The sequence below is a fragment of the Hypanus sabinus genome, chromosome 29, assembly GCF_030144855.1.
Source record: "Hypanus sabinus isolate sHypSab1 chromosome 29, sHypSab1.hap1, whole genome shotgun sequence".
Classification (NCBI taxonomy): domain Eukaryota; kingdom Metazoa; phylum Chordata; class Chondrichthyes; order Myliobatiformes; family Dasyatidae; genus Hypanus; species Hypanus sabinus.
The window spans coordinates 24,536,021-24,563,318 of record NC_082734.1 but is presented as its reverse complement, the minus strand read 5'-3'; the positions used below and the strand labels follow the sequence as shown (position 1 = coordinate 24,563,318).

General features: G+C 49.4%; 1 protein-coding gene across 1 annotated transcript in view; it reads left to right on the top strand.

Annotated features, from left to right (window-relative positions):
- The window catches only part of shank1 (SH3 and multiple ankyrin repeat domains 1), a 320,292-nt gene that overhangs the window by 34,132 nt on the left and 258,862 nt on the right, over positions 1 to 27,298 (top strand). The window contains exons 5-10 of the mRNA XM_059953249.1: positions 5,709 to 5,860; positions 8,970 to 9,137; positions 10,805 to 10,921; positions 15,748 to 15,825; positions 21,389 to 21,455; positions 25,259 to 25,552. Coding sequence (XP_059809232.1) covers positions 5,709 to 5,860; positions 8,970 to 9,137; positions 10,805 to 10,921; positions 15,748 to 15,825; positions 21,389 to 21,455; positions 25,259 to 25,552 — 876 coding nt within the window. The remainder of the gene's footprint in view (positions 1 to 5,708; positions 5,861 to 8,969; positions 9,138 to 10,804; positions 10,922 to 15,747; positions 15,826 to 21,388; positions 21,456 to 25,258; positions 25,553 to 27,298) is intronic.

Genomic DNA, 27,298 nt, shown 5'->3' with positions numbered 1-27,298 from the left:
TGCAGCCTGCGATTGTTGTGTGAGATCGGAGAGACAGCTTCCACACCTTCCTTCTACAGCAGGGATTTCCAACCGTTTTTATGCCATTAATGGAGGGATCTGTGGACCCCAGGTTGGGAACCCCTGCACTACAGGCATCTGAGGACTAGCGGTTATTACTATTGTCTCTGGGACTTTGTTGGATGGATCAAGTGGCTTCAGTGTTTGAAGTCCATCTTACTTTGTTTTGCAACACAAATTGAACCTGGGATCTCAGAACATTGAATTCTATGTATAGGAAAGATGTCAACAAAATAGGGAGAGCACAGAGGAGATTTACTAGAATGTTACCTGGGTTTTAGCACCTAAGTTACAGAGAAAGGTTGAATAAGTTTGGAGCTTTATTCTTTGGAGCGTAGAAGGTTGAGGGGGGACTTGACAGAGGTATTTAAAATTATGAGGGGGATAGATAGAGTTGACGTGGATAGGCTTTTAGGAGAGTTTCAAACAAGAGGACATGAGTTGAGAGTTAAGGGGCAAAAGTTTAGGGGTAACACAAGGGGCAACTTCTTTACTCAGAGAGTGATAGCTGTGTGGTACGAGCTCCCAGTAGAAGTGGTAGAGGCAGGTTTGATATTGTCACTTAAAAACAATTGGATAGGTATATGGACAGGAAAGGAATGGAGGGTTATGGGCTGAGTGCAGGTCAGTGGGACTAGGTGAGAGTAAGCATTTGGCACGGACTAGAAGGGCCGAGATGGCCTGTTTCCATGCTGTAATTGTTATATGGTTATATGCTCTAGAAAACCCTAGTCAGACCACACTTAGAATATTGTGTTTAGTTCAGGTCACCTCATTAGAATGTGGAGGCTTTAGAGAAGGTGCAGAAGAGATTTACCAGGATGCTGCCTGGATTAGAGAACATGTCTCATGAAGAAAGGTTGAGCAAGCGAGGACTTTTCTCTTTGGAAGCAAAGGAGGATGGAAGGTGACTTGGTAGATGTGTACAAGACTGTAAGAAGCATTGGTAGAGTGGATAGCCACAGACTTCTTCCCAAGGGCGGAAATGGCTGATGCGAGGGAGCTTAATTATAAGGTGATTAGATGAAAGCATAAGGTCAGCAGTAGGAGTCCTACACACACAGTAGTGGATGCTTCCTGGGATGGTGGCAGAGGCAGATACATTAGGAACATTTAAAGCATCTTTTAGGCACACGGATGGAAGTAAAATGGTGGGCCATGTGGGAGGAAAGGGTTAGACTGATTTAGAGTATGCTAGAATGTTAGCACAACATTGCCGGCTGAAGGGCCTATACTGTGCTACAATGTTCAATGTTAATACAGCAGAAAAACTAATCCTTCGGCCCATGAATGCAATGCTGAGTTAAACCAATCTGATTTACCTGCACATGATCCATGTTCATTTGTCTGGCTGAATGCCTCTTAAACTTGGCGGGCTAGGGTTAACTAGCACTGAGGAGCCCCCTTCAATGTCAACACACAAGCAGCAGGATGCTCACACTGCCCATCCTCCTCCCTGCTCCCGTTCCAAGCATTCCCACTCTCCACCCTGCCCATCCTCAACTCTGCCCCCTGGTATTCGACATTCCTGAGACGGAGAGACATTCTCCGCTGCTCTCTTTGTCACAGAGGCTGCCTGACCTGCCGAGTATTTGGCAGCTTTCACTGGTTTTCCAGCTTCTGCCAGTCTTTCCTTGATTCTCATTTCTTTAATGGGACTTTGGAGTTGGGGTTTAGGAGCAGATTGCACTGCGGAGGGGGGAGAGTTGGTCAGTGGAAGGTCTGGTGTATTGAGGTAAAGGAGCCTCCTTGGTCCTCCTTAACCTTAGTTCAAGTCCAAAACCCTCCATCTTCTCCCTCCACTTCTCATTCCCCCATATGCTCTCTACCTTTCACCTGTTCCTCCGACCACCTCCCCTATGCTCTTCCCTCTTCACTCTCACCTGTTCCTCCGACCACCTCCCCTATGCTCTCCCCTCTTCACTCTCACCTGTTCCTCCGACCACCTCCCCTATGCTCTCCCCCTTCACTTTCACCTGTTCCTCCGACCACCTCCCCAATGCTCTCCCCTCTTCACCATCCATTGTGGCATTAGAGTTGCTCGATCTTGGCAGACACACTCCTGCAAAAAATTTTACTTGAGTTCTCACCCCGAGGACAAAAGCAATCAGCCATTATTCCACCCTCCAAACCTTGTCAGGAACTGCGAGCCATTTCACCACCTTCAGTATGTTTTTTTTTATGACTAATAAATTATAAAGGAGAGCACAAAGATAAATGGGTAAAAAAATAACAATTTGATTTTGTGCCTATGTGAATTTCCTCTTGGGTGTGTTACTGAGAGTCGGCTCCATCGTACAGATTAATCTCTTGCTCCTGGGGACATGTGGAGATTGGCAGCTGAACTTGGGGCTCTCTGCTTTAGTGAGTGATTTAAGGATTTATTTCAAAGACTTCATGGGAGAAGCTGCCTCAGCTGATGCTTTTCTGTTCTGGGTTACTGCAGATAGCCATGTGTTACGATCAATATTTATATGTAGTATATTGAAGAGAGGGAGAAGGGGATATGTGTGTTCTGCAGTGTCGATCGTGATACAGGAGGTGGGTGCGCAGCAGTACCTGCCTTTAAAAGGTGATGCTCTTGGTGCTTTTGTGACCTAAAGGTTCTTCAATTCAGGAATCAGGAATAAAACTTGTTGCTTGGGGCTGTTTTACAACAATGAAAAATGAATGAGAGAGTTAACATAGAAACATAGAAAACAGGAGCAGGAGTAGGCCATTCGGCCCTTCGAGCCTGCACCGCCATTCAGTATGATCATGGCTGATCATCCAACTCAGAACCCTGAACCTGCTTTCTCTCCATACCCCCTGATCCCTTTAGCCACAAGGGCCATATCTAACCTAGTTAAGACAACGAAGAATAGGCAAAGGAAAAAGCAATCACGGTCATCTCATGCTCAGACGAGAGATAACAAGGATTCCATTGATAGCAGTTAACCTATAAAATAGCCAGAAAAATAAAGAAGAATCTGTACCGTAATTACTGGAATATTCACTGAACAATTCCACGTACATTAGAATGGCAGCAAGCACAGGAAAGTTAAACTACAAGAAAAATACCAATTCTACACTCCTAGCAAACGTCCTCACTACATCACAACTATGAAGTAGTCTAGAACGCATTGAAGGTGGTGGCGAGCCAGTGGTTCACACATCTGTCCCCGCTGCCTATCAAGACTTAGCAATGCACGGAAGGGCCTTGGACAGCGTCTAGACATGCACCGTGTCTGAGTCCTTGCCTGACACCAGCCAGGTCTTTCTCAATGTCTCAATGACACCATATCCAAGAGAGGATGTCTTTCATTGAAGAAGGTCCAGAGGGGGTTTATGAGAATCATCCCGGGCAAATGTCTGAGGAGTGTTTGATAGCTCTGGGTTTGTACTAGAAGAATGGGGGGAGGGAGGATCTCAAAGAAACCTATTGAGTATTTGAAAGCCCTAGATAGAGTGGATATGGAGAGGATGTTTCCAATAGTGGGACAGTCAAGGACCAGAGGGCACAGCCTCAGAACAGAAGGATGTCCCTTTCGAACTGAGATGAGGAGGAATTTCTTTAACCTGAGGCTGGTGAATCTGTGGAATCCATTGCCACAGATGGCTGCGTGTATTTAAAATGGATGTTGACAGGTTCTGGACTAGAAAGGGCATCAAAGGTTATAGGGAGAGGGCAGGAGAATGGGGTTGAGAGGGATAATAAGTCAGCCATGATGGAATGGTAGAGCAGACTCAAATGGCCTAATTCTGCTCCTGTCTCTTATGGAGGCCAAGCTCTTGAGCAATGTTGTCAAAGTACCTCAGCTATGTCCGCTTTAGTGCCTATGTGGGTTAATGGCAGGTATTTAAATAAAACCAAAATAAAATGGAATGTTTCAACAATTTTAAGACTAGTTTTACAGTTTTAGCTGTTTGCCGATCGTGTCCAGTGACTAGATGGTGGGGGGGGGGGGGTGAAGATATTGGGAGGTTTGTGGGTGGGGCCTGGGTCATCTCAGCCACCTTCCCATCACTTGCAGGAGGTTGTGTCAGCGGCCCCGGTAAACCACAGGGCAGTAGTGATTCACTGACCCACATGGGGCTGCTGTGGGCCGGGCTCAGTGTGAGGTTTAGTGAGATGGGTCGACAGAATTAAATCTAACATCCGTGTCATAGTCCCAGAGCACGGTTCAGGACATTTGGCTCAACGAGTCCTTCCTGACCACCCACCTACCCTCATCCTTATATCATTCTCTCCACAGTCCCCTCAGCTCCTTCAGATCTCACCACACTCCCCCACTCACACCAAGGAACCAGCGGGGTGGGGGGATATCACAGGGAGAACGTGTAGACTCTCTGGAGCTGCGAGGGAGTAGATCTGGTAGTAGCACCGTCATGCTATCCCTTGCTGCAAACTTAAACGTAGCGGTCAGCATTACGCTTCCTAACGCGAGCAGTCAGGGTTCAATTCCCGTCACTGCCTGTCAGGGGTTTGTACGTTCTCCCGAAGTGGCTTTCCTCCAGGTGCTCTGGTTTCCGCCCACATACGGGTTTGGGTTAGCAGGTTGTGGGCGCGCTATGTTGGCGTTGGAAGCGTGGCGACACTTGTGGGCTGCCCCCAACACGTCCTCGGACTCTGTTGGTCATTGATACAAATAGTGCATTTCATTGAATGTTTCAATGTATATAAGGCAAATACAGCTGATCTTCAAGTCTTTCCTTTTTCTTTCTTTTCTTTCTTTTTCAATCTTTTTATTGAGTTTCATATATATATAAGAAAAAACATAACATAATAATGAATAGGTTATAAATACAATAGACTTGAAATTACATTAAAGTCTTTCCTGAAGCCTCTGGAAGTTTCTAGATCATAACTCTCCTGTCGATCATACAATGCCTTCTGGCACCCAGATGAAGAGTCTGGGCCCTCAACCTTTCTCCGTTTATTCCTCTTCATGGTTACTGCCTGACCTGCTGAGCTCCTCCAGTACTTTGTGTGTGTAACCCATCCCGTTCTCCTTCCATTCTACCTTAACCTTGAAGATAGTGGGAGGTTTGTGGGTGGGGCCTGGGTCCTTATCCTCTTCCTTCCTTCCTTCTTCCTCTTCCTTACATCTCACGGTTCCATCCTCCCCCTCCCCACTCAACCCCTTTAGTCCCTGTTCTTACTCCCCACCTCCTCCCCAAGTCGGAGGGTGGGATTGAACCCGGGTCACTTGGGTACTTACAGGCAGCAATGAGAATTGAACGCAGTTCGCTAGAACTGTAAAGTGTTGTGTTCACCACTGTGTTACCATGACGCCCTTAACTGGGCTGCGACCATTGTTGAATACAGACAAGTGCGTGGAGCCACAGGTGAGAGCTGGGTGTTTGGTGGGGACCAAAGGTGATTGAGCTGCCCCAGAATGGCTACGACTAGCCCCTTCACCATAGCTGCTACCCCTCCCCAGGAACCCTCCATAGTAATATTAATGTGGCAGTATATACAGTGACAAATGTAAAACACCAAGTGGTGCAGAGATTGTAATGGAGTAAAAGAGTCACAGGAACAATGGTGGAATAGTTGAGAGAGGTAGAGTTGGGAGAACAAGCATGTGGTAGTGGCACCGGGAAGTGGCTGTGACAGATTGTCGGCTTCCCTGCGCTCAGAATAAACTTCCCTATCTTCCTCGCAGAGGTGCCGCTGACATTGTCCGCCCAGCTGGAGAACTGCCCGGACGTTATCCGAGTGTTGTGCCTTGGAGGGGCCCACATCGACTTCCGAGCGCGAGATGGGATGACGGCGCTGCACAAGGCAGCCATTTACGGCAACTACAATGCGGTCTCGGTAAGTGTGAACTTGTCACACTGTAATGAACACCTCCCGCCAATGGTGGCAGCACTTGCTGATTCATTCCTCTCCAAAAAGAAGCATCGTGGTCTTCAATGTGATCTCACCACCAAACACATCTTTACCTCCCCGCCACTCCCTGCTTTCTGCAGGGACTGCTCCCTTTGTGATTCCGTTGTCCATCCTCACTAATGTCTTTCCGGGCACTTACCTTTGCAAGCAGAAGTGATCCACCTGCATCTTCACCTCTGCTTCATCTCCATTCAGGGCCCCAAACAGTCCTTCCAGGTGAGGCAACACTTCACCTGCAAACCTGTTGAGATTGTCTACTGTATCTGGCGCTCCTAATGTGGCCTCCTCTATATTGGTGAGATCCAGTGTAGGTTAGGGGACCGCTTTGTCGAGAGCCTTCATTCTACTCGCAAAAAGCAGGGTGTCCCGGTGGCCAATCATTTCAATTCCAATTCCCGTTCTCATTCTGAGGTGCTGGTCCATGACCTCCTTTATTGCCATGATGAGGCTGGTCTCCGGTTGGAGGAGCAACACCTCAGGTTCTGTCTGAGTAGCCTCCAGCCTCATGGCATGAACATCAATTTCTCTAACTTCCAGTAATTTTCCCCCCTCCCTCTTCCCTTTCCTTCTATTCCCCACTCTGGCTTGCCCCTCACCTTTCCTCTTCTCCTAACCTGCCTATCGCCTTCTCCTGGTGGCTTTTCTCCTCTCCTATCAGATTATTCCTCTCCAGCCCTTGACCTGTTCCACCTCTCACCTCCTTGCTTTGTACTTCCTTCCCCACCCACAAGGCTTCAGCTATCACCTTCTAGCTGGTGCTCCTTTCCCTCCACACCCCCTCCCCAAATCTTCTTACTCTGGCTGCTGGCTCCTCCCTTTCTAATTCTGATGAAGGGTCTCGGGCCGAAACGTCACCTGTTCATTCATTTCCATAGATGCTGCCCGACCTGCTCAGTGCCCCCTGCACCTTGTGTGTGTTGATCATGGCCTGCCACAGCTGTTCTGTAATGAACTCCTCCTGCCAGCGGCGGCAGCACTTGTTAATTCACGGTCCAAAAAGTGGCTTGGTGGTCTGCCACAGCTCTTCCCTGCAGTTGAATGTGTTTGTGCTGAGCAATGTGGGTAAAGAGAACATATTATTGTATCCTCTGCTCCTGGCCTTGTAGCGGTGTTTGAATACGTACGGTTTGGAACGTGGGGTTGATAGGGTGGTGGGTGCAGCGTAGTTTTTCAAAAGGAATTGGATGAAGGAGAGGATCTGTGGAGGACGAACAGGGAACAAACTGACTAGATTTCTCCCCAAGAGATGATAATTTTGCACCCCTAGTGAGTTCACACTACACTCTCTCCGGTACTGACAACAGAACGGTATCATGCAAGATGCCCCTGAACTGAATGTGAAATGGGTCACTCTCTATTTCCCAAATGGCTCTTCCTGACTCGTGTTGGGTCGAGGGTTAGTCCCGGGCTGATCCTGAACAGAATATGTATGGGACAGAGTCCGGGAGTGCTGGAGGTCGGAGATCGGAGATGGCCTGTCCTGGGGTTGGAGGACTGTATCCGTGCTTGGGGGGGGGGGGGGGGGAATGTGGGTCTTGTTTTGTCACTTGTTGTGTTCGGTGTTGTTCAACTGAACGTTGTGGATGCGCTGTGTTGACATCAGAACGTGTGGTGACTCTTGCGGGCTGCCTCGGACGTGTTGGTTGTTAACACGGATGATGCGTTTCGTTTGAAGCTTTGATGTTAAGTAAAGCTGAATCTTGAATCCCGGGTTGATCCGACTGACAGAATGTCCAAGAGCCTTGTGGTCAGCTGGCCCCTGCTGTCCTCGGGAAGGATTTGAATGTGCCGTGTTGCAGTCCGCCCTGTGCGAGACACAACTGAACAGGCACGGCCTCAAGGCTAAACCCCGTCCAGTCCAGCAGTTGGCCAGGTGACTGGTGCCTGTTAGATGGTGTCCCTGAAGTATTGCTGCTGGAGGACGAAGGGGGAGGAGTTGCCCCGATGGATGTGTGAATGATTGGGAGTTGTGTGTCGGAGGTATGTTTAATTAAGATTGCTGATGATAAACCTAAGGCCCCAGGGTCCTTGTGAGCCCTCAGGACTTGGAAAACCTACATAGTGTTGTTACTTTACAAAACGATGGTTACACCACACCTGGAGAATGAGGTGCAGGTCTGGTCACTACTCAATGGGAAGGATGTGACTTGCTGGAGATGAGATTCACCAGGGTGGTGTCTGGGTCGGAGGATCTTGGGTTGGGAATAGTGAAGACCACAGCCAGAACAACTGGAAAACTGGGCAGGGAATTGGCAGATGGAGTGTAATCCCAACAAGTGTGAGGGTACGCACTTTGCAAAATCGAGTAGGGTAGGACATTATCATAGCATGTTAGAGGGGTGTACTAGACATTACCCTCAGACATTATTGTAAACATTACTGGATATTACCATGAGATATGGTAAGCGTGGGGCATGGAACATTGATGGGCAGAGGTTCATAGGGTTCTTGAAAGTGGTCGCGGAAGAGGAATGGTAGTGAAGGAGGCGTACAGCACACTCGCCCTCAGAGATCGGGCTGTAGAAACCCTGATTGTGCCTGGAATGGAGGACCTGAGTTATGGGAAAATAATTGGACAGGTTGGGCTTGTTTTCCCTGGAGGCTGAAGGCTGACTTGTTAGAGGTGTATAAGGACAGGAGTGCACAGGGTACAGGGTAATGGCATAGATAGTTAGAGTCTCTTCCTCGGGGTAGGGAGAAAGTAGGTGAAAGGTGAGAAGGAGGAGATTTAAAGGGGAGCTGATGGGAAAGTTGTTTCACACGCAACGTGGCTGATCTTTGGAACGTGATGTCAGAGGAGGTGCAGGATTCAGATACTATCTTTAAGACACATTTTGACACTCTAATAATCAGGGCCTAGGAGGATATGATCTGAATGTGGGCAAAGGCTGACGTGGATATGCTGAGCTGGAAGGCCTGTTTATGTGCTATACAACCCCGTGACTGTAGTGTGGAATGGAAGGAGGGAGGGAGAGAGGAGGGGAAACTGTAACTGCCCCTGCTCTCACTGTGACTGTGTCCTTGCTGATTTCAGACACTGCTGGAACAAGGGGCGTCTCCGAATTACAAGGACCGGCGTGCACTGACGCCTCTCTACCACACGGCCATCGTGGGCGGCGACACCAGCTGCTGTGAGCTCTTGCTCTACCACCGGGCTCAGATCGGCTACGCCGATGAAAATGGCTGGCAGGAAATTCACCAGGTAAGCGTAGAGATACGGCTAGCTCTCGGTTCTGGACCTCCTCTAATAGAACGTGTCTCCTCTCCCCACCCCCCCGCCCCATTCCCCACTGAACCTCTGTCTCCTCTCCTGTGGGAGCCAGCTTGTACCCCCAAGTCTGCAGGTGTTGGTCTGTCTAGCCTTGCATCTGGGCATCTTGTTAACATCACTTTAGTGATGCTAAATCATCTGGCTGATGTTGAGAGTTCCCCAAACCAGGAGAGGCACAGTGATGTACCTAGAAGAGCCACGGCCTCACAACACCAGTAACCTGACCTTGGGTGCTGTCCGTGTGGAGTTCGCAAGTTCTCCCTGTGAGTGTGCTGGTTTACCCACGGTGCTCCAGTTTCCTCCCAGGTCCTTAGGGTGTCACGCTAGTTTGCTCAGTGGGTGTGTAGAGGTGAGATGAGGAAAGATGAGAAGAGGCTTAGTCAGCAACATATTCCCCAGGGCAGAAATGGATAATAAATGGTGGCAGAATCTGAAGGAAAGTATAGGAGGATCCCAGGGGTAAGTTTTTACCCAGAGTGGTGATGGGAGAGGCAGATACATTAGGGACATTTAGATGGACACATGGATGAAAGAAAGATAGATGGTTATGGGGAGGGAAGGTTAAAGGGAGGTGTGAGTGGGGGATGAGGGGGGTGCAGACAGGGCCATATCAGGAGAGAGAACAGCATTGTGGGCCGATTGAACTGTCCTGTGCTGTAGTGTTCTATCTTCTCCTTTCTAAAGGTGATAAAGAAATTTCTGATTCAAAGATTTAAGAGCGTTTATTTCTGTAAGTCACTTTGAGTTTATTGTCACGTGCACGTCCATCAGAGTGGGATTAGGCCATTTGGCCCATTGAATCATGGCGGATATATTTTACTACCTCTCCCTGTAACCCTTAACCCCCTTGTCAATCAAAAACCAATCAATCTCTGCCTTAATGACCTGGCCTTCACAGCCATCTCCGGCAATGAATTTCCCAAGATTCACCATCCTCTGGCTAAAGAAATTCTTCTTGTGTCCGTTTTGAAGGGATACCCTTAGTCTGAGACTGAGCCGTTGGATCTCATTGACAGAAACGTTCTCTCTCTATCCTGCCCATTAGATTTCAATCAGATTCCACCCCTTCACCCCATTCTTCAGAATTACATTGAGCGCAAGTCCCGAGATATCAAACACTCAGGTGCAGTGAGGTCACAGGTTACCTATACTGTGGTGAATGTTCACGTGCTTACATTTAAAAACTCTCCATCTCTCTCTCTCTTTCTGTATCTGCCATCTTCCCCCTCCACCCTCCCTCCCCTCTCTCTCCCCATCCCACTCTCCTCCCTCTCCCCCTCACCTCCTCCCCTTCCCTCCCCTCTCTCCCTCTCCCCTTCTCCCCTACCCACTCTCTCCCCTTCCCTCCCCTCTTCCCCCCTTTTCACCTCCCCTCTCTCCCTCTCCCCTTCTCACCCTCCCTATGCTCTCCCACTCTCTCCCCCTCGCTCCCCTTCCCCCCTCCTCTTCCCCTCCTCTCTCCCTCCCCTTTCCCCTCCCCTCTGACTCCTTTTTTCACGACTTTCCTTTTCTTCCTTCCTGCCTCTTCCTATCCTTCGTCGTGATATCTACCCTCTTTACCGGCTCTCCCCCCCCCCCCCCCCACCCCCGCCGTGCAGGCTTGTCACCACGGTCACGCGCAGCATCTGGAACACCTCTTGTTCTACGGAGCGGAGATCAACAGCCTGAACGCGTCGGGGAACACGGCGCTCCACCTATGTGCTCTCTACAACAGGGTCGGTATCCGATGTGAGTTATGTTGAATGAGTTATTGTTTATTTTTACGGCTTCAGTAGATGTTTTCCACCTCGCGTTACCACACCCTCATCATTGTCCCACCCTCTAAACCAGCACGTCAGGTACCTGGGGATCCTTGAGGGGCTGGAATCTAGCGGAAAGATTTGAGGGGTGGTTTGTGTTAAGGGGGTGAGCTGGGGTCAGATCTGACTGGATCTAACAGAGACACAGGAACACCTGCAGTCTGAAGCAAGAGCAAAACGGGGTTTATATCTGGATTAACGTATTCCTGGGGATTAATCCAAGTTTGTTCAGATTTAAACAACAGATACTTGAAAGGACTTTACAGGCCCGATCTGGTCAAGTGTTTGTGTGGTGTAGGTGCAGAATAGCAGGAGCCTGAGGCGAGAGACCGTGATGGTAATGAGCTGGATTTTGGGGAATTATTTGTTTACCTGCTTCTTGAAACATGGACTTCAAGGGAATCTCGGCAGTCGACATCCTCATGTTCAACAGCACCGTGAGATGTTGATTTGCCGTGAAACATTCTGTTTTGTGGCACTAGTCTGTCAGGTAAACTGTCCCCTTCCCGGCCATACTGAGCTTCTGGTGCTAGAAATGGCCATTCAGCCCATTCACCCGGGCCAGTATTTATGTTCCTCATAAGTCTCCTGCTTCATCCATTCATCTCCGCCATCAGTAGATCCTGTCACTTTCACGTTATCCGCCAGCTTTCCCATAAACCGGGGGTTCCCAACCTTTTTTATGCCTTGGACCAATACCATTAAGCAAGGGGTCTGTGGTCCCCAGGGTGGGAATCCTTGCTGTAAGGGCCTGAATGATGGTGGATGCAGCATCAACAAGATAAGGTACTGGGGAAACTAACCAAGAAACCGGACGTAAAAGGCGGAATCCTGGGCATAAAGTGAGAACTGATTGCTTGTATATCTCAAAGAGCTGGCAAGGGTACCGTGGGCCAAGTGGCCTCCTCCTGTGCTCTGCCATTCTCTGAGCATGGGAGAGAACCAGTAAACAAGAGGGAGGGCAATCTTCAGTGAAGACCCTACTTCCTTCTGGACGCGTGAGGCTACGGCCTCGCTATCTTCCTTCAGTAGCAGCACAGACAAGTGACTGGAGTCTGTGTGGGAGTCTTTGAGCTGTTAACAACATTGGGGTAAGTAAGCGAGGGTGCTTGCAGAGGGAGCAGAAAGAAATAAGGCGGTGGGACGGTGAGGAATCTAGGCAAGGTCCTTAATCTTGTGTCTTCACCTACTGGAGGGGCATGTATTTATCCCAAACGTGAACAGGAGGGTTTTTATTCAGAGTAGCACATGGGCAAATTCTACTGTGCAAGAACTGAGTTGAATTGAATTGGATTTGTATTCGTGAGGAGTAAAAATCCCTTTCATGAGGTGATCAGCAAGAACGAGGTGAGCAGGAGGACTGGTTACTGCGCCGCAGGACCCGAGCGCCGTACGGTTCTCTACCCAGGCTGCTCCGACCGCGTCACACAAGCCCGTCGCCCGTCCTTCCCACCGGGGAGGACGATGGCACGGGTGCAGGGGATCGCCTCCCTCTGCAGGCTGGCCCTTCTGCAAGGCACGTCACCCTGGCTAGGGAACCCGTTGCCGTTCCTTCGCCGCCGCTGGGTCCAAATCCTGGGACGCCCTCCCCAACAGCACTTTCACCGGAAGGTCTTCAGTGTGCCAAGCGGGCAGCGCATTCCCGGCTCCCGCAGACAGCTGGGCGGCGGGCTGGTCGTGCCGTCAACATCGAGGCGGGTTGTTGACTCTTTAGCGGGTGGAGAAGTTTCTGCTTTTGACCTGTTCCACTGACTTGTCTCTCCTTCTGCAGAACACTCGGTTGGCCGCCCAATCGGAACGCGAGGCACCGCCGGTTGTCCACGTGATCCGCACGCATAATCCTCATGCACAAACGCCGCGTGTAGCCACACGCATAATCCACTTACACAATCCGCACACATTTCTGCTGAATTACCCTGCCCGCTCCGGTGGGGTAGGTGCGCGAAACCCTGCCCAGTGGACGACGTCAGTCCGCGCCCACCTCTCCTCCTGGGGCCTGAAGGCAGGGCTGGGACGGGGCCGTGCGCGTGGTGGTAGGAGTAGGGAGCGGACCTCCCCGCACAGGAGCAAGTGGAAGGTGGGGTCGGGGCTGAGTGACAGATGGAGGGGAGCGAGGGGGTGCATGAGCAGTCCCGGGCTTCCTACTGTGATGTGACGAGGAGCTGGTGGGAACGCTCAGGGTCTGACTCAGCAGAGGTGGGGACTGCCAGCAGTCACAGAGTGCCTGTAACCCCCCACAAGGTCGCTCGCGTTTTCCCAGACTTCGGGAAAGTTCCCTGCAACAGAAGTGAACAGTTCACTTCACACCTCTACCTTCAGCTCCATTTCCCCCTCTCACTTCACACCTCTCTCTGTTTCTGTCTGTTTGGGTCTCTCTCTCCCACTCCCTGTATATGTATGTGTATACATAGACACAGACATATGTGTGTGTCACTGTCTGTTTCGCTCACACTCACATCAACCCACTTTTCCTGCATACGTGTCCCATACCCCTCCTCCTCTCAACACCCTCTCTCTCTCTCCCCCCCTCCCCCTCTCTCCCTCCTCTCTTCTCCTCCCCTCCCTTCCCCATTCTCCCCCTCACTTCCCTCCTCCCTCACCCCCTCCTCTCTCTCCCCATTCTCCCCTTCTCTCACCCCCCTCTGACTCCCTTTCTCCCTCTGTCTATCTACCCCTTCTCCTGCTGTCCCCCCTCTCCCCCTCTGTCTGTATCTCTCTCCCTATTCCCCCTGTCTCTATCTCCCCCCTTGTCCCCTCTGCCCCTCTCTTCCTCCCCACCTTGACCGTTTCAGTTTCACCCCGCCCTCTGTTCACCTCGTCCGAGGTGTTACAGTCTTTCGAGTGCCAAACTGAGACCTGCGTTGTCTGAGAGGGGGCTTGGTCAGCGCTGTGGTAGGCGGCAGAGCTTGCTCATTGCCTGGTGTCCTGGCCGGTACCTATCTCCCTCAGTCTATCTGAGGGCGGGGGATCTGTGAGGGTGTGCACGAATCCAGAATGCTACCATAGTGTTCCGGGAACAGAGGCAGGGGAGCCTGCTTGTACAAATTACACAAGTGTAGGGCGTGATGCCCAGGTTGAACATAGTCACACACAGTCTCCAGAAACGCTATGTCCTCCGCATGCTCCACACTCTGAAAGCGCCAATTTGTAGCATTTGTCCTGGGATTTTCCCTGGCCTGGCCTGACCACGCATCCTTGCAGCAAAGGTCGCACTACCACTCCCCCCAACTCCTCCCACCCACACAGACTGCCCCTGCACTGTCCCACACCGGTGCAGGTAAGGACCGTACTGTTAACTGTGGCTGGAGAAGACCCAGATCCTCTCACTCCGCTCTGCTGTTTCCGCCTGCCTTTTTATTTCCACGTATGTATGCTTTGCTTCAGCGACGTCAGGTATGTAGCACGGAGAGGCGGCTGTAAGTTCGAGGGTTCAATTCCCGCTGCTGTCTGTACGTTCACCCCTGTGACCGAGTGGGTTTCCAGTTTCCTCCCACGTTCCAAAACCATTCAGTCAGGTTTAGTCAGCTGTGGACATTCCACATCGGCACAGGAAGTGTGGCGATGCTTGCGGGGTGCCTCCGCACATCCTCGGACTGTGTCGGTCATTGACGCAAATGACACGTTTCACTGCATTTTTTGATGTGCATATGACAAAAGAAGATAAACTGTGCGGGAAAAAAAACTAATAATAAATAAATAATACTGAGAATATAGGTGTTAGGGTCCCACAGTGGCCTCTCCCTCATCCACTGTACCTCCCCCTTTTTTTTTACCCTTCTGTCAGTATCCCATATGATTTCTCCCTCACTTCCTCTCTGTTCTCCCCACCTCTCTGCTCCCCTCCTTGCCCCCTCTCCCTCCGCCACTCATGTCACACAAAAATGTCAGCTGGACCATGGGTGAGAGTCTTGCTGGGAGCTAATGTCGCCAGGGTTGAGGAGTGGAAGGAGAGGTGGGGGGGGGGGGTGCGGTGGGAGAACAGGATGGAGAGAGTAAGGTCTGAAGAGCAAGAGTTTGCCCTCGATAAACTTAGGACTGCCCTCTGACCCTCCATCAGTGTGTCTGTGCGATGACTGACTGTGTCTGTGTATCCATGTGCCTTCTGTTGCTGTGTTTTCATGAACTTGCCTGTTTTCCATGGGCTGTGTCTTGCTGGCGTGTGTCTGCGTGTTTGTTGTGTGACCATCTCGGCATTAATCATTGTTCTCCTCCTTGCTGGCCTGTGTCTGTTTCCCTGCTGTGTGTGTCTCCGCTGACCGCTGCATTCCATTGTGTGCGTACGGGGTACGTTCTGTCGTGAATCTGTGTGCCCGTCTTGACATGTGTGTGACCCTGTGCGTCATAGTGTTACTGCTCAGTAACACGTGCCTGTGCACGTATACTGTCTGTATGGATCACAGTGGTCTGTCTTGCCTCTTTCAGTCTCCTTGTGTGTGCGTGTACCTGTGTGTATTTTCATGAACCTGCCAATCTTCCCATGTGTTCTATCTGGCCTGGCCTTTGTCTGTGTTATGTGACTGTGTCTTGGTGTACACGCCCATCTTTGCATTAATCAGTGCTGGCCTGTATCCATTTCCAGTGTGCGTCTCTGCCTGTGTGCGTTTGCCTGCCTCTCTGTCCATCACCACGTTCCACCTCGGCCGCCTACAAGCCCAAGTGTGTCTGTGCTGACGGCTGTGTGTTCCGTCCTGTGTGCGCAGGCCCACCTCTCTGTTAATCACGCCTCTCCTCTCTGTACACAGTATAGTTGCACTCGTATCCTGCTCTACCGGGGGGCCAACAAGGAGATGAAGAACAACAATCGACAGACCTCCTTCCAGGTAGGCAGCGCTCTCCCCACCTGCCTCGAGACCGTGACCTGCACCCTTCCTCAGTTCTGTCACTGTAAGCCGCTAAGTGCTGTATGATGTTCTCCAAACGGGTTGCCTGTTGGTGGGTCCTCGGGGAGCTGTAGAAGCCAATCCGGGAGCAGCTTGTTTTGAAGTGGTATGGGCAAGAGTGAGCGGTGGTTGTGATTGGTGTTCGGGTCTTTTGATTGTTCGGTACCTTTCACAGCTGCCTCTTGATCTCTGCAGGACAGTGGAGGGCATTTTTAAGTAATACAGCTCCCCCTTCAACAGATTTCTTCCAGGTGTATCTATTGAGTGCAATATCTTCTCAGTTTTTAGACGTAAAGTTGGATTTCTTCAGGCCTATTTGGATGGTATCTTTGAAGTCTTCCCCTTGCCCACCAGGGGTTCACTGACCTTCCTGCAACTGGGAGTAAAGGATCTTTTATTGCAGAGACTTGAGTTAGGGAATGTCCAACCAACCTCTGTAAAACTGGTCAGACCACACTTTTTTATTGGGGTCGGGTCTGGTCATCTCATTATAGGAAGGATTCGGAAGCTTTGGAAGGATGTAGAGGAGATTTAACATGATGCTGCCTGGACCAGAGAGCACGTCTTATGAGCGAATAGGGCTTTTCTCTCCAGATCGAAGGAGGATGAGGTGATGTGATGGAGGTGTACAACATTATCGGAAGCACAGGGATCACTCGCTGCCAGGAGTGCCGGTAGAGGCAGATACGTTAGGGACATTTAAGAGGCTCTTGGCTACATGGATGAAAGAAAAATAGAGGGTTATGTGGGAAGGAGAGTTTAAATTGATCGTCCAGAGGACATCCAATGCTGTGGACTCACTTTCGTGAACTTCAGTTCTGAATATTATTCGCTTATTTTATTGTTTGCGCAGTTTGTTCTTTTTCTGCACATCGGGTGGTCTCTTTCATGGGTTTCTTTGTAAGGAGACAAATCTCATGGTTGTGTACAGGACACATACCTTGAAACTAAATATAACTTAGAAATTTTAACATTCTTTTATGGTGAGTGGAGGAATGTTTAAGGGAGATGTCAGAGGTAGTCTTTTTTCTACAGAGAGTAGTGCGTAAAGCAGTCAACTGTTTCTGCTCTCGTCTGTATGGGGTTGTGAGTAATATCTCACTAATTTTGTACACTTTTAGCATATATCTATATATACATACACACACAAAATTGATATATATATGTCTATATATATAAATAAATAGGCATCCGTTAGTCTCGTAAGACCATGGATTTGCGCCTTTGGAAGGTTTTTCCAGGGCGCAGGCCTGGGCAGGGTTGTATGGGAGACCGGCAGTTGCCCAAGCTGCAGGCCTTCCCCTCTCCACACCACCGATGTTGTCCAAGGGAAGGGCACTAGGACCCAAGCAGCTTGGCACCGGTGTCGTCACAGAGCAATGTGTGGTTAAGTGCCTTGCTCAAGGACACAACACGCTGCCTCAGCTGAGGCTCGAACCAGTGACCTTCAGCTCACTGGACCGCACGCACTCACGCACACACACATGTAATTTATAGCATTTTTGTACTGCTGCCAAAAAAACAACAAATTACATGACAAATGTCAGTGATAATAAACCTGAATATTTTCTATGTGAACACCGATACCAGGCAGTAGGCACGGTAGCCATAACGACAATTAGCGCCACGGGGAGTAGGAACACGTGCTCGATGGCAGCCCCTTTCCAGGTCATGTTGCGGGAGGAGGGTGGGATTAGCTCCACGTTTCTCGCTGCCCTTGAATTTGAAGATGACACGGCACAGTTTTGTCTGGAGCTGTGCGCTGCCAGGTCCCCTGGTTATGAGTGCCCTACATCTGCAGGCAAAGCTGCTTCACACTGCTGGAGCCTTGGAGAGCTTTGTGAATCTGTTCCTCGGTGGAGACGTCGACCTTGAATGAATCTACGGACAAACGACGCTTGTTTCTTTACTGAGCTAATTTTGAGACTGGGTGCACTGGCACCTTGTGCCTTCCTCCACCTGGTGAGCACCAGTCTTCCTTCAGACACCGTAGGAACCAAAGAGACTGTAATACTGCCACGTACAGTAAATTTCATGACATAAGCTCGTGATAGTCAACCTGATTCTGATTTATCACCAGAGACGCATCCTTTAGATGTTTGGGATGAGCAATGCCTTTCAGTTCTACATATGCAGTCTGTAAAAATGAGTGATGTATGCACAGTAAAGTGTCAACATTCTGACTATTCACACATTCCATCGTGCTGGCACCTGGCACGGGAGCAGATGTCCACCGCACTGCAAGTGGAATTGGCATTGGAGGGATAGGAAGAAGCAGAATTCTGCCCTGCCCGGGTTTCCACCACCCTTTCAGTTTTTACACTCTCCCTTCAAACCAACGAGAGTCAGATTTATTTATTGGACGTACATCAAAACACACAGGGTGAGATTTGTCGTCTGCGTTAACGATCGACACAACTTAAGGATGGGCTGGGGGCAGCCCGCAAGTTTCGCCGCGCATGTCTTGGGCCCAGCGCGTACGTGTGATTACGAAGAAAGCACGGCAGTGCCTCCTGCTTCCTCAGGAGTTTGCGGAGCTTCGGCGTGACATCTAAAACTTCTGACAAACTTCTACAGAGGTCCAGTGCTGAGTGTGTTGACTGGCTGGAAACAGCAAAAGCCCTGGAATGGAAAACCCTGCAGAAAGTAGTGGACACGGCCCAGTCCGTCATGGGTAAAGCCCTCCCCACCTTTGAGCATGTGGTGCGTTGTCGCAGGAAAGCAACGTCCATCAGCTTGGACCCCCAACGACCAGGACGTGCTCTCTCTTCTTACTCTTGCCATCAGGAAGAAGGTATAGGAGCCTCAGGACACACTATCAGGGCCAGGAACATTATTAACCCTCAACCATCAGCTCTTGAACCGAAATGGGATAACTTCACTCAACTTCACTTGTCCCATTATTGAAATGCTCCCACAAACTATGGGCTCACTTTCAAGGACTCTTCATCTTGTCTTCTCAATATTTATTGCTTATTTATTTATTATTATTATTTCATTTTGTATTTGCACAGTTTTCTTTTGCACGCTGGTTGAAAGCCCAAGTTGGTGTGGTCGTTCACTGATTCTGTTACGTTTATTATTCTGTTCTGGATTTAGTGAGAATGCCCACAAGAAAATGATTTATCAGAGAATACTTTGAGAATAAATTTACTTCGATCTTTCAGTTGCCAGCGTAGTGTATCTACGGTGCTCAGCAGAACAACACAGGGCACAATGAGCAACGAAGCAAAAGTTGAAAGACACACGTGGACACAGACACAGACGCTCCTCCAACCCAAGACAGGCCATCTCCGGCCTCCAGCAGGCCCATGGAATCGCAGGCGTTGGGCTTCCTCTCTGCAGTGGACTGTCAGACTCAGGACTCTGTTGTTGGACCTTGGATTCAGACTTCTGATTGGGCTTTGGCCCACCAATCTTTGGATGACAATGAACCAGGGTCCAGATTCCCACACTCTCTTTAATGTTCAAAGTAAATTCAGAGTTCAAAGTAAGTTTATTATCCAAGTATGTATATGTTACCATATACGACCCCCGAGATTTGTTTACTTGCAAGAACTTACAAGAAAATTTTAAAAAATATGATAGAATCTACAAAGAACCAGGCGTGAAGACAAACAATCTACATTTAACAGAGGACAAACCACGCAAACACTCCCTTTAACCCGATCAGCAACCCGACTCCTCCACTCTCTTTAAACTGAATGGATTCATTGGAAAATGAGCTAGGGCTGTTCTCTTTGGACCGAAGGAATCTGAGAGGTACTTGTTTGAGGTGTAGAAGATGATGAGAAGTTTAGATTATGTGAGGTAGCAAGAGACCTTTTCCCAGGGCAGAACGGACTAATACAAGAGGCCATCATTTTGAGGTGATTGGAGGACTGTCAGAGGGAAATGTTTCACAGAGAGAGGTGAGTGCATGGACCATGCTTTCAGGGGTGGGGAGAGAGGCTGATGCATTAGGGAGATTTAAGAGACTTGAGCATATGGATGATAGAAAAATGGTGCGTTATGTGGGAGGGAAAAGTTAGATTGATCGTGGAGTGGGTTAAAGGGCTGGCACAACACTGCTGTGATGTTCTATAATTTATTTTAATGTCTGAAAATGTGGGATAAGTGTGCTGATTGGGGCAAGATCCAGTAGTGTGGAGAACATGGTAGCCTGGTACCACAGGGGCCATGGTGCTGTGTGCGGTGGTAATAGGTTACTGGTCTCGTTACCTACAGTGCTGGAATAATAATTCATTAACCAGGGTTGAGGCTCCCTGATTGCGGTGAAATTTAAATTCAATTAACAAACTGAGAAACAAATTGGTCATCTGTAATGAGGGGCAGGATAAATCCATTTGGTTCACCGAGGACCCTCGGGAGGGTAAAATCTGCCGATGTTGCAGAGGGACTGACATTGAGACTCACGCAGGCTTTTCTCCTGGTTTAGAGTGTGCTTACACAGGCGCTGACTCAGAATTACTACAGACGCTGGAAATCTGAATTAAAAATAGAAAGTGCTGGAAACACTCACAGTGAACAGTAGGGCACTGAGGAGCGCAGTAGAACAGAGGCTTCTGGGAATACAGATCCATTTATCCTCAAAGGTGGCATCACAGATAGAGTCATAAAGAGAACTTTTAGCACATTGGCCTTCATAAATTGCAATACTGAGGACAGGATGTTATGTTGAAGATGTTGGTGAGGCCTAATTCAGAGTATTGTACGCAGTTCTGGTGACCTACCTAACAGGAAAGGTATTAAGATTGAAAGAGAACAGAGAAAGTTCACAGGCTGTTGATGGGACTTGGAGACCTGAGTTATAGGGAAAGGTTGAAGAGGTTAGAAATGACTTAAGAATGTAAGAAATAGGAGCTGGATTAGGCCATCTGGCCTGTCGAGCCTGCTCCGCCATTTGATAAGGTCATGGCTGATCTGGCCATGGACTCATCGCCACCTGCCTGCCTTTTCCCCAGAACCCTTAATTCCCCTACTATCTTTATTCCCTAGCGTGTAGGAGAATGAGGGGAGATTTAGTAGTGGTGTACAAAATGACGAGGAGTATAGATAGGGTAAATGCAAGATAGTTTTTTCCATTGGAGGTTGTAGGTTAAGGGTGAAAGATGAAATGTTTGAAAAGTTTGGACAGGTTTGTAAGTGGGAGGGTTATGTAGGGCTATGGTCCAGGTGCAGCTGTATAACAGCTTGGCATGGACTAGATGGGCTGAAGGGCCTGATTCTGCGCTCCAGTGCTCTATGAGTCTAGGTCAGGCAGCATCTGTGGAGAGGGAAACAGTGCTCACATCACTGATTACTTCTAGAACTGGCTGTTTCATGTGTACATGACCTGTGGATGGGATAATATGGAAGCGGTTTTCTTTGGGACCGGCTCCAAATGCATGTCCGATGAAGCCTGTGCTCAGTAGGACGGTCAGAGATGGGCCGCGCCGCGGAGCGGTGGGAGGGGCGTGAGCGCAGACCTTCGCCTGACGTTCTCGCATTGTTTCCGCTGCAGGTGGCCATCATCGCAGGCAACTTTGAGCTGGGCGAGTTCATCAAGAATCACAAGGACACCGATGTGGGTATGTCAGGGGGCCCGGCGATGAGCGGCATTGTTGTTTCAGTGGGGGCTTTTTATAAAACACTAACTGATGCTGCGCTTGCAGTTGTCGAACATCTCCTGAATTTCTAATGGACTTTAGCAAGACCTTTGACAATGGCCCACGGGCCAGCTGGGATCCAGGGAGAACTGGTCAGTGGAATACAGAAGTGTGTTGGTGGAAGGAGGCCAAATTGTTTTTGTTATATCTGTTAACGTTACTGTGTTAATATTATTCTATGTGCTGTGTGTCATATATTTACTGTGTTTTGCACCTTGTCCTTGAGGAACATTGTTCAGTTGAAATGTGTGCATGTGTACGATTGAATGACAGTAGACTAGAACATCGCAAGCCTGTGACCAGCTCTGTGCTGGGTCCCTGTTGTTAGATATTTTGACAATCAAGGACCACGCCCGATGCCTACAGGGGACAAACTGATGGCGAATCCAGCGTTTAGACTTTTGCGATCTTGAAAGGCCTACGCCGAATGGTTGTAAAAGGATGCTTCCTATAGTGGGAGAGTCTAGGTTCAGAGGGCACAGCCTCAATAGAAAAATGTCCTTTAGAGCAGAGATGAGAATGAACTTCTTCAGCCAGGTGGTGCATCTATGGAATTTTGCCACAGATGGCTGTGGAGTCCAAGTCGTTGGGTGCATTCAAAGAGGAGGTTTGAAGATTAGCCAGGATGAAAAGAGGAGAATGGGGTTGAGTGGGTAAAATAATCAGCCATGATGGAGCCGACTCTGTGGGCCGAGAATCTAATCCTGCTGCTGTGTCTTATGGTCTGAAAGGTGTGTTGGTGACGGGAGTCAGAGGCTGGCAGTAGAGTGTTGGTTTCCCACAGTGGTGTGCCGCAGGGCTCGGTGCTGGGTCCCTGTTGTTTGACGTGCTGGATGTGGAAATGAGGAAGACCACCCTGACACTGAGCTGTATTCATACAGGTGTAACTCCCTGGGTCGCCTCAGGCTTGCTCAGCTCGTTCTTGTCTAGGGGGAGCAGCCTTCGGCCCCACCAGACTGGGTAATCAGCTGGTGTGGATGCTGTGTGATGTCCCCGCCTCGCCCAAAAACAGACAGTACACCATATGCGATTAAATGAGTACAATTTATAAAGGTTACTATAACTAAGTGATTAATAACGATACAGTATATATGAAGAGAAAATTAAAGAAAAGGCGCCAAACTTATCAAAGTCCAAATCACTTCGTGCACAACCGTTGGAGCTCAATTTCTGAAGTCTTCTGGCCACCATTCGATCCCCTCCGAACTCCTCGACTCGCAGCTCAAGACCCTCCGAACTCCTCGACTCTCCAAACAGCTCAGTACCCTCCGAGTGGTCAACCAAGCACATCTAGCTTCATCCCCCCCCTCCTCGGAGAATCTCCCTGCCTCGGACCCCCCTTTGGGGTCCGATCCTCGCCCAGCTTAGAGCATTGCGTCCTCTCTCTCGACCCCCTCGCACCGATCTGCCCAAAAGCCCGTCAACAAAAGCTTACAGACTCAGAAGAAAGAACATTAATCCCCATTTGGTTTACAAAGGAATACCATTCTCGTTATCAGTAAATTAGCATTCCTGCTAGTTAACAAAAGGAAACCCTTTCCCAACAGTAACAAAAAAAAAGAAACCCCCTTTACACAGGGGACAAACTAATGGTGAAACCAACAATTAGACCTGGGAAGTGTTGGTTTTATGAACAGCATTTGAACTTGGAATTGAAAGCCTAGAAAGGAAAAGGAGACATCACTGATGGAGAGAATATCTGTATTTTAGCAGGCAATAATTGGCTAGACTTTTAAGAGGTTTGCTTTGTAATTCTCTTTAACATTTCTACATTCTGTTAAGTTCACGGTTCTCTTTAATATTCCTCTCCCTTTCCCATTACATAATGATCATGACCCAGTATAACGTTTGCTCATCTCTTGCAGACTCTTTGATTTTAGATTAGAGATTCCATTAATGGTCTGCAAACTCTGTGGTGGAAGGGGCTTAAGAACAAAATAATGGGTTTATTGTAAAAAAATATTAAGACGTAATATTTAAGGGAAGTTTGGGCAGGTACAGTACCTGGAAAGGAGAGGATAAGAGACTATGGTCTGGGGGGTGCGGGTAGTCAGGACCAGGCAGATGGGCTGAAGGACTTGTTTCTGTGCTTGACTACGCAATGACTCTGTATTTATGTTTTCGTGAGACTGCATGGAGGAGTGTCTTTCAGCTCTTCAAGCCATGCTGCCCCAGCAACCCCCAACAAACCCAATTAACCCTAACCTAATCACGACTGTGGGAGGAAACCAGAGGATCCGGGGAAAAGCCATACATTCCATGGGGAGAGTGTACAAAAACTCCTTACAGGAGGGCACCAGAGTGGAACTGCAACCTCCGGAATGCCCCGAGCTGCAATAATGTCACACTAATAGGCATGACTCCGGCACCCCCATGGTAGCATAGCAGATATTGGAACGTCAGCTTGTTAGAAGTGTGTTAGATTATCAGAGGCATAGATATAGTGGACAGCTAGTACGTCCTTCCCAGGGCGGCAGTGCCCAATACCACAGGACATCTGTTTAAGGTGAGTGCAGGAATATTTAGTGTCTGACAGCGGTGACTGCCTGGAATGCACTGCCAGGCAGTGTGATGGAGGGATGTATAAGAGATTCCTAGATAAGCACTTGGATGTACATAAGCAAAATGGGCTGTGGAGGAGGGAAGGTTTTATTTTGACAGTCAAGTCGGATTTCTCGTTAGTCAGCACAACATTGTGGGTGAAAGGGCCTGTACTGTGCTCGGTTCTCCAGAACAGTACTGTACAAAAGTCTTATTTATTTATATATATATATAGAACTAAGGTGCCTAAGACTTTTGCACAGTGCTGTGGTAATTTTAGGTATTGCACTGTGCAATAAAAAACAAATTTCATGGCATATATGAGTGATGATAAACCTGATTCTGATATGGGTCTCTGTTGTAGACTGAGAGGGGAATCATGGTTAGGAAGGGGCGATGGGAGAGGGGAGGGAGCAGGAAGCACCAGAGAGACATTCTGTAATGATCCGTAAACCAATTGTTTGGAACTAAATGATCTTATAGTAACTCTGATTCTAATATATCATAATTTATAGTATTTTAATTAGAAGTAGATGGCATTATTGGTAGGTTTTCAATGTGCTGTTATTTCTGATATTGTGCCCAGTGACGGAGGGTGTTTAGGGTTATGACAGGATATTGGTCAATGTGGTAAGTAGCAAATACCAGATGGAATTTAACTCAGACAAGTGCAGAGAAACACATTCTCAGAACTAAACCCAGGGCAGGGCTTGCACGGTGAATAAATAGTGTTGTATAGGACACAGAAACCTTGGGGTACAGGTAGGGTGAAGTCGCGGTTACCATAAGCTTTACAGCCCCAGTGATCTGCGTTCAGTTGTGTGCCCACAGCTCACTAAGCCTCACCCGTACGTGTTTGGAAATGTGGGTGGGAGGAAACTGGAGCACCTGGAGAAACCCACACAGTCATGGGAAGAACGTACAAACTCCTTACAGACTGTGGCCAGAATTGAACGCTGATTGCTGGTGTTGTAAAGCTTTTCCTAAGGCTGAACCCTTGGATCCTGGTCTTTCCTATCAATGGAAACATCCTCTCTGTGGCCGCTTTGTTTGGGTCTGTCTGTGTCCAAGTAGGTGGTTGATGTTGTTGGTGTGTTCTGGCATTGGATGGGGAGGGGAAGGGTATTTACACCCCGTGTGCCTGTCTGGTGTCCGGCTGATCCCTGTGTTGTGTCTTCCAACAGTTCCGTTCAAGGAGACCCCTGTCTACGCGCCGGAGCGGAGGGAGGGGTACAATGCGCTCTCCGTCCCCCACACCCTGCAACGTTCCAGCAGCGATAACAACCTCAACATCCCCGACTGGCTGAACTTCTCCAGCGGACAGACCGCCCGCAACCCCAATGGCACCCTGCGCAGCATCAGCAGTCCCCGGGGGGGCCGCAGCCGCTCGCCGTCCCGCAGCCGGCAGGGTGATGACCCCAAGAAACAGCAGCGCGGGCGCCTCAGGTATCTACCCGCTGAGGGGTGGCGGGTGGGGTGCAGGGCACCGTCCGTCCAAACCCGGGGCACCTGGGAAGGACCACTTCATATTTGGTAATTGGAGGCTGGGTCCAGCGTTTGGAGGAAGGGTCTATGTTGGTTAGGTAAAGGGGGAAACTCCATTTGTAATGTCCCATCACACACTTCTGTGGTCAGACACAGAGTGGCGTTCCCTCTGCACCATCCCATCACACATTCCCAAGGTCAGAACACAGCGAAACCCTCACTGCACTGTCCCATCACATTTTCCCGGGGTTAGACAGAGCAATGATCCCTCCACACCGTCCTGTCACACACACCTAGGGTCAGACACAGAGTGAAGCTCCCTCCACACCTTCTTGTTACACACTCCCAGGGTTAGACACGGAGTGAAGGTTCCTCTACACCAGGGGTGTCAAACTCATTTTAGATCACGGGCCGGATTGGGCAAAACGCAGCTTCATGCGGGCCGGATCAGTCGGGCGCGTGCGAACGCAGCTTTCGTTGCCTCCGTTTTTTCAGCCTGTTCTCATGTGTCTCAGTCTCTGCTATAACTACAAAGTGTTTCACTTCACAAATTCCGTCTCTTATGAAGAAGACTGTTGAGCAAGCATTATTTTTATGATTGGTATTAACTTACAATCATAGGCTTCATATCGCTGGGCCATTAATAATTAAAATAATAGATCTATCTAAAATAATCTTGTGGGCCGGATATAATTGTACGCCGGGCCAGATAAGGCCCGCAGGCCTTGAGTTTGACACCTATGCTCTACACTGTCCCAACACACACTCGCAGGGCTAGACACAGAGTGAAGCTCCCACTGCACTGTCCAGTTGCACTCTCCTGGGGTTAGACAAGGTGTGAAGCTCCTCCCACCACACTCTCCCAGGGAAGCGACAATGTGAGTTAGATGTAGATCAAAGCTCCCTCTGCACCATCCCATCACGCACTCCCTGGGTAGGACAACAGAGTGATGCTCCCTCTGCACCATCCCATCACACACTCCCTGGGTAGGACAACAGAGTGATGCTCCCTCTACACCATCCCATCACACACTCTCTGGGTAGGACAACAGAGTGATGCTCCCTCTACACCATCCCATCACACACTCCCTGGGTAGGACAACAGAGTGATGCTCCCTCTGCACCATCCCATCACACACTCCCTGGGTAGGACAACAGAGTGATGCTCCCTCTACACCATCCCATCACACACTCCCTGGGTAGGACAACAGAGTGATGCTCCCTCTGCACCATCCCATCACACACTCCCTGGGTAGGACAACAGAGTGATGCTCCCTCTACACCATCCCATCACACACTCTCTGGGTAGGACAACAGAGTGATGCTCCCTCTGCACCATCCCATCACACACTCCCTGGGTAGGACAACAGAGTGATGCTCCCTCTACACCATCCCATCACACACTCCCTGGGTAGGACAACAGAGTGATGCTCCCTCTACACCATCCCATCACACACTCCCTGGGTAGGACAACAGAGTGATGCTCCCTCTACACCATCCCATCACACACTCTCTGGGTAGGACAACAGAGTGATGCTCCCTCTACACCATCCCATCACACACTCCCTGGGTAGGACAACAGAGTGATGCTCCCTCTACACCATCCCATCACACACTCCCTGGGTCAGACGCAGTGAAGCTTCCTCCCCATTGTTTCATCTTGCAGAGCCAAGGCGAGGGATAGCAGTGATTATCGGTAGAGTAAGATTCATTCTACGGTGTTCTAATGCACACAGCCT